This window comes from Danio rerio, chromosome 6, assembly GCF_052040795.2.
Source record: "Danio rerio strain M-AB ecotype USA chromosome 6, GRCz13ab, whole genome shotgun sequence".
Classification (NCBI taxonomy): Eukaryota; Metazoa; Chordata; class Actinopteri; order Cypriniformes; family Danionidae; genus Danio; species Danio rerio.
Window position 1 is genome coordinate 12,106,399 of NC_141026.1, and position 15,449 is coordinate 12,121,847.

A 15,449-nucleotide genomic window follows, 5' to 3' on the forward strand; every position below is an offset into this window, starting at 1 on the left:
TGCCCTTAGTGTAGAGTTATCCACTAACAGATGTCGTCATGGTAACAGGTTACCCTTTAAAAGGTGATGCAGCTCAACCTCATCTTTCATTCGACACTAAATGAACAACTTGTGAAAAATGTATTGTCATTCAATGTTCTGTTTCTTGATGATTCATTAACCCAGACGTCCATATTCAATTCATATCTCCTCTTCAAAAACAATATTTTCACTGCGGTGGAAAAACTTTGCTCTGCTTCCCAGACAAAGTGAGGTATAGACCTTTCAGTGTGGTCTAGTGACCTGTACGCACTTATAGGATATATTTAAAAAGCATATTTTTAGGTTAATGACTTAATATAACAACTACGGTAGCTTAGAGAGGTTAACCAAAGTCTCTTTAAGTCACTCGGCGGCCATCTTTGAAATGCCTCGTGGGCAGTATGCTCGGGCTGAATGGGGAAACATCAAATTCTCCAAAACTGTTAGCCGAGCTTACGTTTACATTATACATTTGGAATCACAAATACAATTAAACGACAATCATCTCATAAGTTTTGTTTCTAAACGTTCGAATCAAACAACATCTGCATATTTTCAGGTTGCCTGAGCTAATGCGCATGCGCACTCGAAAGGACTGAGATCAAGACACCAACCTCATTTATGGGCATTCTACACATTATCATCCTCTGGATAATGATCGTCTGATCACGCTGGTCTTCTGAAGTAATCCACAACTTGGTCTTGATGGTGTTACATTATAATCTCCTATAGAAATGACAGTGACTCTTGTTTACAAAACTGTGGCCGTTTGAGTAGTTGCTGTCATGTGATGTTTAAGTGACAGGAAGGAATGTACTTTGCGTTCGTTTCATACAGATTACAAAACCAGAAAACTTTTGTTTTCAGATGTAGTTGGTTTATTTAAAAGTACAGATATAAGCTTTATGAGGATATATTTGTCATGTCTGTGAAGCAAGTACTGTCTGAGATTCCAGTGCAGTTGTTGACCACAAATACTGTTGTAAAAGCACACGTCTGATCTTTGGAAGGCAAGTTTTTTTGTTTATTTTTTTTAATTAAAATTGCTTTTTTTTTGTTTATTTTAACATCCTGATTGCACAATTGCCATGTCTTTTGTATAATATTAGCCTAAATAACCATAACCTAAATAGCTGGGTCTGTCACGTTTTGGGTCCCCTTGAGACATTTTCCTTGTGTTCCTTACTATTTGCATGCGTTGTGGAAAATTGCAGCATGTTTCCTTGATTTATTTGCATTGTGAGAATTTGTAGCGCGTTTTCTTAATGTATGCGTTTGAGGATTTGCAACATGTGTGCTGTCAAACTAAATTTACTGGTGTTTTAGGTAATTGTATGTGTTTTCTTAAAATGCTGTGCATTAAGCTCTCTCTGCCACCATAGACAACAGACATTCAAAGTTTCATTCTAAAATCCACACGCACATCCTCTGTTGTGTTGTTATGATGACATTCAGAGCACAATACCAAACCAGCCTAAACTCTGACTCACACATCATCCATTCAGCCATAAAGGGCAACATCTGTTTGGATGTGTGTGTGTTTTTATGACAGATTACTGAGTCTTACCTCGCCGTAGTCGGTGGTGAGCACCAGGTTTCCATCTCCACATGAGTTCACTGTAGAGGGAAGCAGCTGATCTTTATGATTCACCCACACTCGAGAACCCTGCAAAACACACAAACACAAATCGTGGATTACACATCCCAGTTGCTTGTAAGAGGCACAAAGTAAAACAACCCCAAATCAGAAAAAGTTGGGACGGAATTAAAACGTAAATAAAAAAAGGAAGTACTGATTTCTAAAACTACTTTTACTTGTATTTCATTGCAAACAATACAACAAACATTATTTCAAGAGTTCCCACTTAGATATGCTTGGCATTTATAGCAGGTTTGGCATGCTATCCCAGGAGAGAACCCTGAGCTCGGAGATACAGTATTTGAGCCCAGGGCTCCCGCCCGGTCAAAAAGCATATTAGGGGATCCGAGATCAGGTAGGTCTCGATCGCTCCCCCTTTAGAAGGGGAGAAAAAGGAGGAGATGGGGTGGAAGGGGGGATTCTTCCAAAACGAAGATAGGGCAATAAAGGGGAAAGTGATCTATTTATATTAAGCCAGGATCATTCTGATTGGATTATTACTGATTACGGATGAGTGGCCAGAAGTGCACAATCATATCACGTGCTCCTCTCGAAATTAGTTTGTGAAACTTCACTTAATGTGTTCCTCATTATTTTTATTTATTTATTTTTATTTTGTTTTCTCAAAATAAACACATATTTAAACAGTGATGCGTTTAGCACATTGTAATGTTGCCTTTCCTTTTCACAACACTTAAATGATGTTTAGGGATTGAAGACACTACGTGATGAAGTGTTTCAGGTGTAATTTTGTCCCATTCTTCCTGCAAACAAGTCTTAAGGTGGGCAACAGTACGGGGTCTTTGTTGTCGCATTTTGCGCTTTGAAATGTGCCACAAATTCTATATTGGATACAGGTCAGGACTGCAGGCAGGCCAGTCAAGTACCTGAATCCTCTTCCTCCGCAGCCAGGATTTTGTAATGTACTTTTATTTGTGTTTTCCATACTGTCCCAACTTTTTCTGATTTGGGGTTGTGAAACACACAACAATAAAAGATAAAATTATCATAGATTCATTCACTATTAATGTACAACTTTCAGGGTTGTACTATTACAGAGCAGTTAAGTGAAGGCCAAGCCCTCAGAGTATGTCAGAAAGTATATACAATGTAAAATATAAAAATATAAACAGAAACAAGGTTCTCCAAACAAACAAACAACTCAATTATGCTGCAAAATCCATGTCATTAAAAATAAAAAATCCACACAATTCACCTCACATTTCATCTTGCTATATAAGCAAATACCCACCATTTAAACTTTAATAAAAAGTTTAAAATGTTTCATTTTCCTTCAACTTAGTCCCTTTATTCACCAGGGGTTGCCACAGCACGATGTACCCCCAAATTATCCAGGATATATTCTACACAGCGGATACCCTTCCAGCTGCATCCCAGAACTGGGATACATCCATACACATTCATTCACATTCAAACCCATGTGAACAAAGGGAGAACATGCAAACTTAGTTACGCTAACTGGCCCAGGCGGGACTCAAACCAGCAACCTTCTTGCTGTGAGGCGACATTGCTAACCACTGAGCCACCATGTCACCACTGTTTCCATTATAATTTGCCTTTTTAAAAAAGCATAAACAAAATAAAAAATACTAAACTATATTGATTTATGTTGTGATTGCCAGTGGAGTTGTCTCTGCTGGCGATCACTTCCTGTAGTTTGTACCAATTGCCAGCGGGGTTTCCTATATGGGAGATCACCGCTGAACGTACTTCAACTACCAGAAACCCCTGCGCTCATCAACGCTGGAAACAGCTGACAATAATCCGGACACCTGCACACAGACACAGCTGCTGCTCATTTACATTGATTACAAGGACTATAAATACACCTCACATTCATTAATTCAGGGCCGAATCTTGTTTATTCCACGAACATTACAAAGCGTTTCTCCTGGTTTGTTTTCCTGTGTTTTGACCCTCGCCTTGTAAGTTTGTTCATCTCTGTCTGCCGCCTGTCTTTTGATCATCTGCCTGTGTTACTAACTCTGGATTGCCTGTATACACCTGTTTGCCCCTACGTTGACCATTGCATTACTGAACTTTTAATTACCCTGCATTTGGATCCGCAAGTCTGCTCTCTGCTTCTCCTTCGTTACAATTTATATCACTAAACTATTATTTTATAGTCAACAGAGTTTTATTTTAATATTTCATCCCTTTTACAAAGCTTTTAGAAACAATATTTGTTGTGAAAAAAAAACATATTTGAGAGTTAATTTCGCTTTCTTAACTCTTGTAGATTCATGGTCTTAAATAAGATGTTAAACTCTTTTTCCATCAATCCTTTTACCATTTTGACAGAATTAATATTCAATTCCATAATTGTTCGTTACAAATAAACCAAAGATTATTGGAGTTTGTTTGACAATAAAATAAATTTTTTGTAGCTTCAAATCAGAATCATAATTCAGTCTTTTTTTTACAATTATTTGTTATATTGATTAACAAAATCTGAGTGTACATTACACTGTATATTCAGTGTATATACTATATACATAAATTCATTTAACTTCAAATGGAAAAATGCTATCAATATATAATCAACAAATACATAATCCATTCATTCATTTTCTTTCAGCTTAGTCCTTTATTTCAAGAGTTCACACTTAGTTGATGATTGGAAATAGCTAGTTTGGCATGCTGTCCCGGGAGAGAGCCCTGACCTCATGAGATCTTCGAGCCCAGGGCTCCCTCCCGTTTGCGGGGCGAGAGGGGAGTTTGAGCTCAGGTAGATCTCGAGAACCCCTCCCTCCTCCTGCTGCTTAAAGTTTGCTATGAGGGTGTGTTGTTGGTGGATTTTGACTATGGTGCTGATTTGGTTTACCGGTAGTCAATTTACTTATGTCTCATGTTTTGGACTGTGGGAGGAAACCGGAGGACCCGGGAAAAACCCATGCAAGCATGGGTAGAACATGAACTCCACATAGAAATGCCAACTGGCTGGGTGGAGACCCGAGCCGGAGGCGTTCTTGCTGTGAGGCCACAGTGCTAGCCACTGGGCCACCATGCTGCCCTATAGAGAAAGAGAGGAGGAGAGGGGGTGGGAGGTGGGGATTCTTCAAGATGAAGATGACTAAAGGTAAGATGCTTTGGTTATTTATACTGAATTAGGAATCGTCTGATTGGTGGTTCGTATATTGGCTTGACCCAAGGCCATGTCAATTATAAGTACGTGATGCTCTCGAAATTAGTTTATAAATAAACACTTATTAGGGGTCGCGACAATGGAATGTACCGCCAACTATTCCAGCATATGTTTTATGAAGCGCATGCCCTTGCTGCCACAACCGAGAACTAGAAATTACATAATTACTAAATAAAAATAATGTTTAAAACCTTTAAAATCTATATTTCATCTCACCAGCCGACAAGTCATAGACTTCTGCATAAAACAGAACATTCACAAAGTGGGAAAAAGAAACATGCACAAACAAAGAATGAAATAATTTAGGCTAAGCAATATTACTAGAGGGTTTGTGCTGTACTGAATTTTTATAGCTTATAAATGCAATAACACAGAGCACAGTGAGCACTGATGTCATTTCAGATGTGTCCTCTTGCTCTTCTCCACAGCAGTATCTATGCTCTTCCATGCGAGTGCCGGACTGAATTATGGCCAGCTGTATGATGTTAACTACTAATAATTGGGAAACAGATCGATAAGCCCTCAGCATTACAGAGGAAATTCAATACACAATCACCAGCTCCAACAGAAAATCACATATTAGGCCTACTTCCAACGCATTACGTAAGCTTTTACATGACTCCATTTTAAAATAAAAATGATAAACCTTTTTTTGTTTTTTGACCGTTTAATGAGACAACAAAAGTGTCTCAAACTGTTATTTTCTCTATATACACTGTAAAAAGCAATAAGTTGACTTTACTTAAAAAAGTAAGTAGAATTAGCTGAATTATTAATATTAAGCTAAGTCAACTTAACAGTTCCAAGTTACGAATTTATTTATTTTTAAGTAAAGTCAACTTGTTGCTTTTAAGGCAATGGATTTACTCACTTTAAGTAACTAATCACTTTTCACAATGAAAACTACAAATATTTGATTTTGTGAACACAGAGATGCACAGGCAAATTATGTGTTATAATACAGTCTATACAAATCTGTGAATACTTGACAATAAAAAATTCAAACCAATGTGGAGTATGCTCAGACATGCGTTGTTCTTTTCATAGTAACAGTATAGGCCAACAACTGGCCTAAATAATTTTGCTTCGTGATTTAAGAATATTTAAATATTTAGTTTAGAAACAAGACAAACCATCTAAGTAAGAAAAGCTTTTTTGCAGTGCATGGTATGTTATTTCCATGTACTGAACTCTTCAGTTTCGTATAAATATTCTGTGGCATCTTTTTTTTCCAACTTTGTTTTTATTGACTTGAATTATATTACAAAACCCAGCAAACAATACAAAATGGGACTTTTTTAAAAGTCTCTGCTTTACCTCAAATTAAATTTGTTAATTTTTCAAGAGCAAGATTATCAGACATTTTCTTTAACCATTGTGCAAGAACAGGTCTTTGGGTATTTTTCCATAACACGTTTAACTTTTATAAAGCTGAAATCTATAAGTTTACTGACACATTTTCAGGATATATATGTGTCACCGACTCGGTCCCAGTCATTCCCCTCGCTGGCCAGCAGAGGTCACCATCACCGGACTTCTAGCATTACGTCATACTCAGACACTGATTGCTACACACCTACAGCTCATCCTACTGATGATCCGCACACACATATAAGCAGCTCACACACTCACTCTGTTGCGAAGTCTTGTTCTGCCCTGCCTGACATTACTGAGTGGTATCTCCTTGCCTGATCTCCCGTGTATTACCTGGACTGTATATCGACCTTGCCTTGCCTTGCCTTGCCTTGCCTGCTGCCTGCCTCGAACCTTGCTTGTACCCTTTACTTTGTTCCACGCTGCCTGCCCTGAACCCAGCCTGATATCTCGCCTCTGATCCACGCCGCTTGCCTCTGACCCATGCCTGCTATCACACTCCTTGACAGCCAGTCACCAGCCCTTAGACCCATACTAACTACGTTTGATGTGAGTTTGCACGCAAGTGCGTATTGTGTGATTGTGATTAAACTGTGTTTAATGAATATACTGCAAATGGATCCCTCAGTGTCAGACTCCTCGTTACAATATGTACACTGTAAAAATGCAGTTTCTCACAATTGATTCATTTTGTCTCAACACAAATCGATTAAGTTAACTGATCACTTTTGACAAATTTATGTGTATTGAACATAAAAGTTGTCCCAATGAAATCTCAAATTTTTATTTTGAATAAGTAGTTTGAACAAGCAAAAAAAAAAAAAAAAAAAAATATATATATATATATATATATATATATATATATATATATATATATATATATATATATATATATATATATATATATATATATATATATATATATATATATATATATATATGTGTGTAATAAACAAAGTTTTGGTTCCAAAGGAACATTTTCGCCAACCATTTCACAAACCACACCAAGTACCTCCTTCCAAATTTCCAAGTTCTTCTTTACATTTTGTGCAATAGTCTGGAATATTAGGGTTAATCCAATGTAATTTTACACATGTAATGTAAATCCTCATCATTCATTTTCATTGCAGTATTCTACAATGCAATACAATATTTAATCCATTCTAGTATTAATGGTTTGAGTTTGAGCTAAAAGACTTATGTTCCTCAACAGTAATATACTTGAAGGTATCTTTACCATGCTGAAATGAATGAGAGGGAATTTTCTTTAAAGCTATCCATTAGTGTCTTATAAAACAAGGATATCATTCCTCATGTGATTTAAAATTAGTTGTACTAATGTAGAATATTTATACTTTTCGAATATATAAAACTTCTAATTTAAAGGTATTTAATGAAGTGCTTCTAAAGAAGGTTGCATCACTATGGCACCTTTAATAAACAGAATAAATTCACAGCATATGAAAGCATGGCCTAACGAAAAATGTGACAACTTGTCCAAGAAAACAAACAGTAAGTTGACTGAATGTGCACTATAGTGGATTTTGGAAGTCACAATTCACAAACATTATTCTACTGTAATTAAAGATTTTGAAATAGGTGTATGAAACAACACAGAAAACCACAGCTAGAAAACACAGGCATGCAAGAATCTTTGACTCATTCGACATACATATACTTACTCCTGCCCAAATAAACTTACAGAATAATATGCGAATCCACCAAAACCACTAACTAAAACAATAACCGTGAGTTTCCCAGACAGGCACATTAGCCACACTGATTCAGAAATGATGTCCTCCACGCCACATGCATTTGTAGACCGATAAACAGGCAGACCGAGAGACAGACAGACAAACAGGAGCTGCTCTTTGTCAACAGATGGTTGAGTATGACGGGCCGTCCCACCTCCAGTCAAGAGAAACTACAGTGGTGAAGACTGAAGTGGTGAAGAAAAAAAAAAACAGACGGCTCTGCCTCTGGGTAAATAACCAAGCCAGGCAGAAAACACATACAACAGCCAACTGGGCAAAGCACACTCACACAATTCATTTTCCTTAGAAGACGTTGTTGAATATAAACAGGATCTTTAAGATTAATAACAATAATAAATGATCCATTCATAAACTCCACACATTTCCAAACTTATATTCAAACTACTGGTAGAAACAAAGACACTAAATTTAGATTTCAGCCTTATATCGATAAATAATCTTATCTAGCCCTATGTTCAGGTCATTGAAGGGATAGTTCACCCATAATGGTTACACCCAAAACCATTTTTTAAAAAAACGAAGATATTTTTAGGAAAGGTGGAATCTGGTAATGATTGACTTTCAAATTGTTTGTTTTTCTTGCTACATTGATGTCAAAACCACATATAAAAACGCATCAAAAATACTAATCGATTTAATGTCAAAATCCATTTGGCATCCTAACATTGACATCCTTATGACCACCAAATTCGCAACACAAAATTATTATAATATAAGAAAAGTTTTATTCATCTGAAATCTTCAGTTTCAAATTAATTATTTACATTGGATTCGGTTTTTCTACGATGCAACTACCTTGATGTCAAAACGTCATTAAATTGACATCGAATGTTGGTGTAAAAAAACGTCAAAAATTGACAGTCCTGATAAATATTTGACACGATTTTTCGATGTCATGTAGACGTCAATTTGATGTCGTTTTAACATCAGAGTAGTCAATTGACATTTTTGATGTGTCTTTATGTCGTTTTGACATCAAGTGGCCTGTTGGGTATGAATGTGTTACCGGTTTCCGACGTTCTTCAAAATATCTTCTTTTGTGTTCAATCGAATAAAAAATGTTTGACAACAGACTATATAAGATCAAAATGGGAAAAAGAAGTAGGTATTATTCGGAATCAAGACCAATGGGGGACTACTCATCCTTGCTGGGGGAATTGTGTGGTAAGAGGTACATCATGCGCATATATTCCAGCAGTGCTCAGGAATTTACAGTTTTTGGGAAATGGCACCATCAACTCCGCCATCAATTATATTTTTGATCTTCATATTCCTAGATAATTCGAAGTACTTTATCTATGGAATGGTATACAGAAGACTCACCAACTAAATAAATGAATGGTTAAAAATTATAGCAGAAGTTGAGGAAATGAAAAAAAATGACACATGCACTTCAATTTCAATCAGAGATCTTTGAAAAGAAATGGAGTAGATGGCTGGCTTTCTCCACAACGACAATATAATTTGTTATAATTGAACATTTACATAATTTTAGAGGTTATGCATCATTGTGAAAATGTTTGGCAACCTTTTATAATTTTTTATACTTATTTTATTTATTTATTTATTTATTTATTTTAATGAGGTTAATTTCATATTTTTAAATATGTATGTATATAGATATACATGTGTGGAAGGGATGTATTTGCCTATATACGTATATATGTATCTATGTATATTCATGTATATACCTATTATAAAGTTTTATTTGTTTGTTTTGTTCTCAATGGTTATGTCCCTAAAAAATCAATTAAAACTAAATAAAAATAAATAAATAAATAAATGAAAACCAATTAAATATGTAACTGCTCAAAACATCCATTAAATTCTGACCAAAATCAAAAAAAGAAGAAAAAAAACTTTTGAGGGTGATAAAGTAAGGAAGTGTACATTTTAGGGTGAACTGTCCCTTTAACACTGTATGGTTTATTAACTATTGTTTGTTTTTCTCACCATTATGTCAAAATTACACATCAAAAAAAAAAATCAAAAATGCTAATCGATTTCATGTCAAAACCTTGACATCCATTTCACATCTAAATATTGCATTGACGCCATTTTGACCACCACATTAACAGAATTTTAAAAAATGGTCCCGCTTTATATTAAGTGTCCTTAACTACTATGTAAAAAAAAAAATACAATGTACTTACTGTGTTTATAATGTATTTGAGAACACTTGTGGTGCTTTTGAGTTGGGATAGAGGTTGGGTTATGGACAGGTTTGGTGGTATGGGTAGGTTTAAGGGTGGGTTAAGGTGTAAGGGATGGTCAACAGTGCATTTACAGATGTATTTACAAAAGTTAATTACAGATGTAATCACATACATGTATTTAATCAAGCATAAGTACATAGTAAATACATGTATATACACAGTAAGTACATTGTAACAAACTATTAACTCATGTGTAAGTACATATTAGTTAAGACCACTTAATATAAAGTAGGACCAAAAAAATTTTGGGGGTGATAAAAAGAGTGAAGAAGTTTACATTTTAGGGTGAACTATCCCTTTAACATGGCATGGTTTCTCAGCTATCGCTTGCTTTTCCCACTTCTCAGCAGGCACCATGTCAAAACTACATCAAAAAACACATTACAAATGCTACTAGATTTAATGTCAAAACCTTGATGTCCATTTGACATTCAAACATTGATGCCCTTTTAACAGCGAAAATATCGTCACAAAACATACAATGATATAAGAAAAGTTTCATTTATCTGAAATCTTCCATTTTAAATCACTAATTTACATTGGATTCGGGATCCCTACAATGCATGAAAACTATACCTTGATGTCAAAACGGCATACAATTCACATCTAAAGTTGGTGTAAAAAAACCTACAAATGTAATTGATAATTGTCAGATGTCAATTTGATGTCGTTTTAACATCAGAGTATTGACATTTGTAAATGTATGGTATACATACCTACATATCTATTTTGAATTCCTGTTTAAAGGCAATAATAACCTGTATTATGTTTGTTCAAATCTGTTTGCATATCCCTGATTATTAATGGCAACCATACAGTATGCTCATCTATTTGCCGATCTCTGATTCCACTAAATATGACTTGTATATTATGTTCACAGTACATCCATCTGTAAATATTACCCACATTTTTCAATGAATGCACTTATAACTTATACCTATATTCTGCACTTGCTGCTATTGCTATCCTGGTTAGACCTCAACTGCATTTCGTTGCCTTGTACATGTGTAATGAGAATAAAGTTGAATCTAATCTAATCTAATGGTATGTTGACATCAAGTTGTCTGCTGAGTATGAATGTGGACGGTTACCAGTTTTGAACATTCTTCAAAATATCATATTTTGTGTTCAACAGACTAAAAGAAAACACATAAATAATTGGAACCACTTGATTGTGATTAAATAGTAAGTACATTTAAATTGTGGGGTGAACTACCTCTTTAATGTCGCTTCACGTTTTCTCAGACATCTTCTATAAAGACCCTTCACCAACACAAGCACTCTCCTTATTCCCATATTTGATGTTTTCCAGAGTATATTTTTACTGACAGCTGTGTGCGAGCAACAGCAGAGATATGTGTTGATGAAGACGTTGAATTCTTTCATCTGTGTTGTTCACGCACGATTACCCGCTCTCCGCAGGGTCTGAGCTCTCATTAATGATTCCTTCGTTCGGATCAGGCCAGCAGCCTCTGCATCTGCACTAATTAGCAGCTCCTGATCCCTGCTAGAGATATTGTATCTTTGGTTGTGTAAAGCTAGGAATTCCTAATAAGAACAAGACGAACGCTTGAAAGAAAGATCAGTCAAACATTATTAAGCTGTTTTTCATTTGTGAATTTCTGTGTTGGTATGCATGTGTCGCAGGGCCGGAGTGGGACTCCTTTTCAGCCCTGGAGTTTCAAGCCTTAGAAAGGCCCACCTCAGTTCTCGACTGACTATATTAAAATAACGTCATTTCCAATTCAGTTTCTAATGACACTATCATGTCTATTTAAAGGAAACAGCTGCTTTAGAACTTCAAATGTTTTTTAAGTAAATATGAGAAGATTAAAGGGTAGCTAAATCTCCAACACTATTCTTTAAAACATCACTATGTCCTTTCCTGCAATATCTGAATATATATTTATATGAATAAAATATGTACACCTACTGTATATAATTAATCCAAACATTATTATATGTCTTAACACTAAAAAAAAAAAAAAAAAAAAAGATTTAATTAAAGAAATACATTTATGCAAGCGATTAAAGAAATACCTTTATGCAAGCAAATCTAATTAGTTTACAAATGAAGTTATACGTAATAAAATGAAATGAAGCAGGGAAAACATATTGAAGAAAGGCAGGTGTAGAAAGGCAGTGAAAGCCCAGACAGCAGCTGAAGTCTCTCAGTAGATCTTCAGCAGCTCTCTGCCGTTGTCGTTGTAAATTAATATTAGCTGCTTAAGTCCAACATTTACATTATCAGGATGATGATGAAACCAGGGTGAACATTTCAGCAAGACAATGATCCAAAACGCAGCCAAAGAAACTCTCAAATGCTTTCAGAGAAAGAAAATCAAGCTGTAGAATGGCCCAGCCAATCGCCTGACTTGAACCCAATAGAAACTACAAATTAAAGATCAGATTTGACAGACGAAACCCACAAAACCATCAAGAATTTTACACTCTGTTGAAGTCTGTGAAAAAAAATCACACCTGAGCAATGCATGTAACTTCATTCTCCACATGAGAGGCATCTTAAAAAAAAGAAGACTTTTATATAAAGTATTAAATACATTTCAGTAGTTCAGTACTTTCTCCTTGTGTCATTTCCTTGTTATTACACAACTAATTTTTAAAAAAAATTTTTTGTTTGTTTTATTTTTTAGTAAAAGTTCTGTGTGAGTTTTTACCTAAAATCCTTTAGAAATATTCCCAGGAAAAAAACATGAAAACTTATTTTCACCACTGTAAAATATAACCACTAATGCTGCACTAGTATTTTTTTTAGCTATAGCCAAAATACACTGTATGAATCAAACTTATCAGTTAATTTAATATATTTGAAAAATCAAATATCAATATTAAGTAAACATCATGTTCTATGTAGACATTTAGTAAATTTCCTACTGTATTCTTTCAAAACTTGATCTTTGATTAGTATTATGCATTGCTATTTGCTTTTTTAAATATGTTTTAGCCATTTTTATATATAACTAATGTAGCCTTGAAATCAAGCAAGGAAATGGGTCATTTTAAATATTACTAGTACTTGACAAAAATTAATTGCGATTAATAGCATCCAAAATAAAGGTTGTGTTGAGATATTATATGTGTGTGTACTGTGTATATTTATGATGTGATAATGTTTTAATAACTAGTTTTTTAATATTTACCTTAAAATGGGTTAAAAAAATGTAAAACTGCTTTATTCTAGCCAAGTGGTTCTCAAACTGTGGTACGTGGGCATCCTTCTAGTGGTATGTGGAGGAATATGCCGTATGTATACATGCAAAATAAATTTTAAAATATATCAAAAATGATTTGTATATGAATATGATGACTATATGTATTAGGTCCAAGCAACATGTTTTGATGAATAGGCTACTATATGTTAATACTTTACATTTAAGTCTAGGAGTTTCAGTTTTTTTTTTTTTTTACTTTTAAGGAACAGTAGTCTACCATAATTTATCTTTTTAAAGCACAATTTCATTAAAACATTGACATTTTATTTTGTTTGTTTCTTTGTTTGCTTGTTTGTTTTACCTGTAAGCACAGTACAGTGTTATTGTTCAAACTATGTATAATGTTTAAAGTGGCTGCCAATAATAAATATTCTTAATAACAGTAATTATTCTGCCTGGTTTCTGAACTGTGCAGAGCTGTTGCTGCTTAATTAGGCCTACTACGCTACTGTATTTCAATACTGTTCATTATGGTGGTACTTGGAGAGACAATTTTTTTATGAGCTGGTACTTGATGAAAAAAGTTTGAGAACTGCTGTTCTATCCGAAATAAAACAAAACATACTTTCTACAGAAGAAAAAAAATATTTTACGAAATATTGTTAAACATTTCTTTCTTTTTAAACATAATTTGTAAAATATTTTTAAAAAATCACAGAAGGGTTAATAATTTTGACTTCAATTATATGTGTGCGTATAAAATGTGCATATAGTATGTAAAAAAGACTTTTATTTTGAATGCAAGTAATTGTGATTACATTACAGTTAGATCAGGACCAGCACAATTCTGACCACAGCCTCCACTCAATCTTGCCTACCAACAACCTGTGAAACACATCTCAGAGACTCATTGAACCCATCAAACAACTCTTATTGAACGTTTACACAACCATGACAACCACTGGCTTTCAAAACCTCCCTGTAGATACATGCCATTAACGCTAACCTTCATCTAACAACCAATGTTATTCATCACCAAAAAGCCTCTCGACACAGTCAAGTGGGGGGGATTTAGCCATTCCAACCAGACAATAACATTCACAGTGAAAAACAGAGGACGAGAGAACAGCGCCTCAATGATTCTATAAGGATTAATATAGCATTAGGGAAGTGGCACACTTGGCAATGACATAAAAATGCAGAATAGAAGCATATTTTTGGATATTATGAGCTTGGAAACTGGGAGAAAGAGAGGGAAGAGCCAAAAGAAAAAGGGAAAATATGGACACTAAAGGAAAAATAAGCCCACTGGCTCAAGGAGACATCACATGCTACCAGCCACCTCTGCAGCCCTAAACATGCTGACATTTCAGTGGAGTCTCAGTTACTGCAACACAACCGTTCTGAGATGTTTCTGCTCCAATTCAGACATCACTCGGTCATAATGCCACAGTTCCCATCTTTCTGCCCTGTAGGGAGAATTTTAGATGCTCAGGTGATCTGAAAATATCTTCTTTTCACTCTTATACACTGCCCTAAAGACACAAGTGACTATAGTTTACCCTGTACAGTCCTCTTGGGATTTTATTTCTGCAATACTATGAACTATAACGATGCCTGAAAGCCATACATACATACATTATATATATATATATATATATATATATATATATATATATATATATATATATATATATATATATATATATATATATATATATATATATATGTGTGTGTGTGTATGTATGTATTTATGTATATATGTGTATATGTATGTGTATATGTATATATATATATGTGTGTGTGTGTGTGTGTGTGTGTGTGTGTATATATGTATATATATATATATATATATATATATATATATATATATATATGTATATATATATATATATATATATATATATATATATATATATATATATATATATATATATATATATATATATATATATATATATATATATATATAAAACAAATTAAAGAAATGCAAAAACAATATAAAGAATTTAGAATGATGTCTGTTAGGAGTGTGAACCTACACTGGTCTCACAGTTCAGTTAGGTTATGAATTTTATGCCATCT

The 15,449-nt window shown here is 34.4% G+C and overlaps 1 protein-coding gene across 1 annotated transcript in view; it reads right to left on the minus strand.

Annotated features, from left to right (window-relative positions):
- Positions 1-15,449, minus strand: part of myo10l1 (myosin X, like 1) — a 148,093-nt gene that overhangs the window by 82,191 nt on the left and 50,453 nt on the right. The window contains exon 5 of the mRNA XM_087256688.1: positions 1,589-1,687. Within this exon, the coding sequence (XP_087112814.1) occupies positions 1,589-1,687 (99 nt within the window). The remainder of the gene's footprint in view (positions 1-1,588; positions 1,688-15,449) is intronic.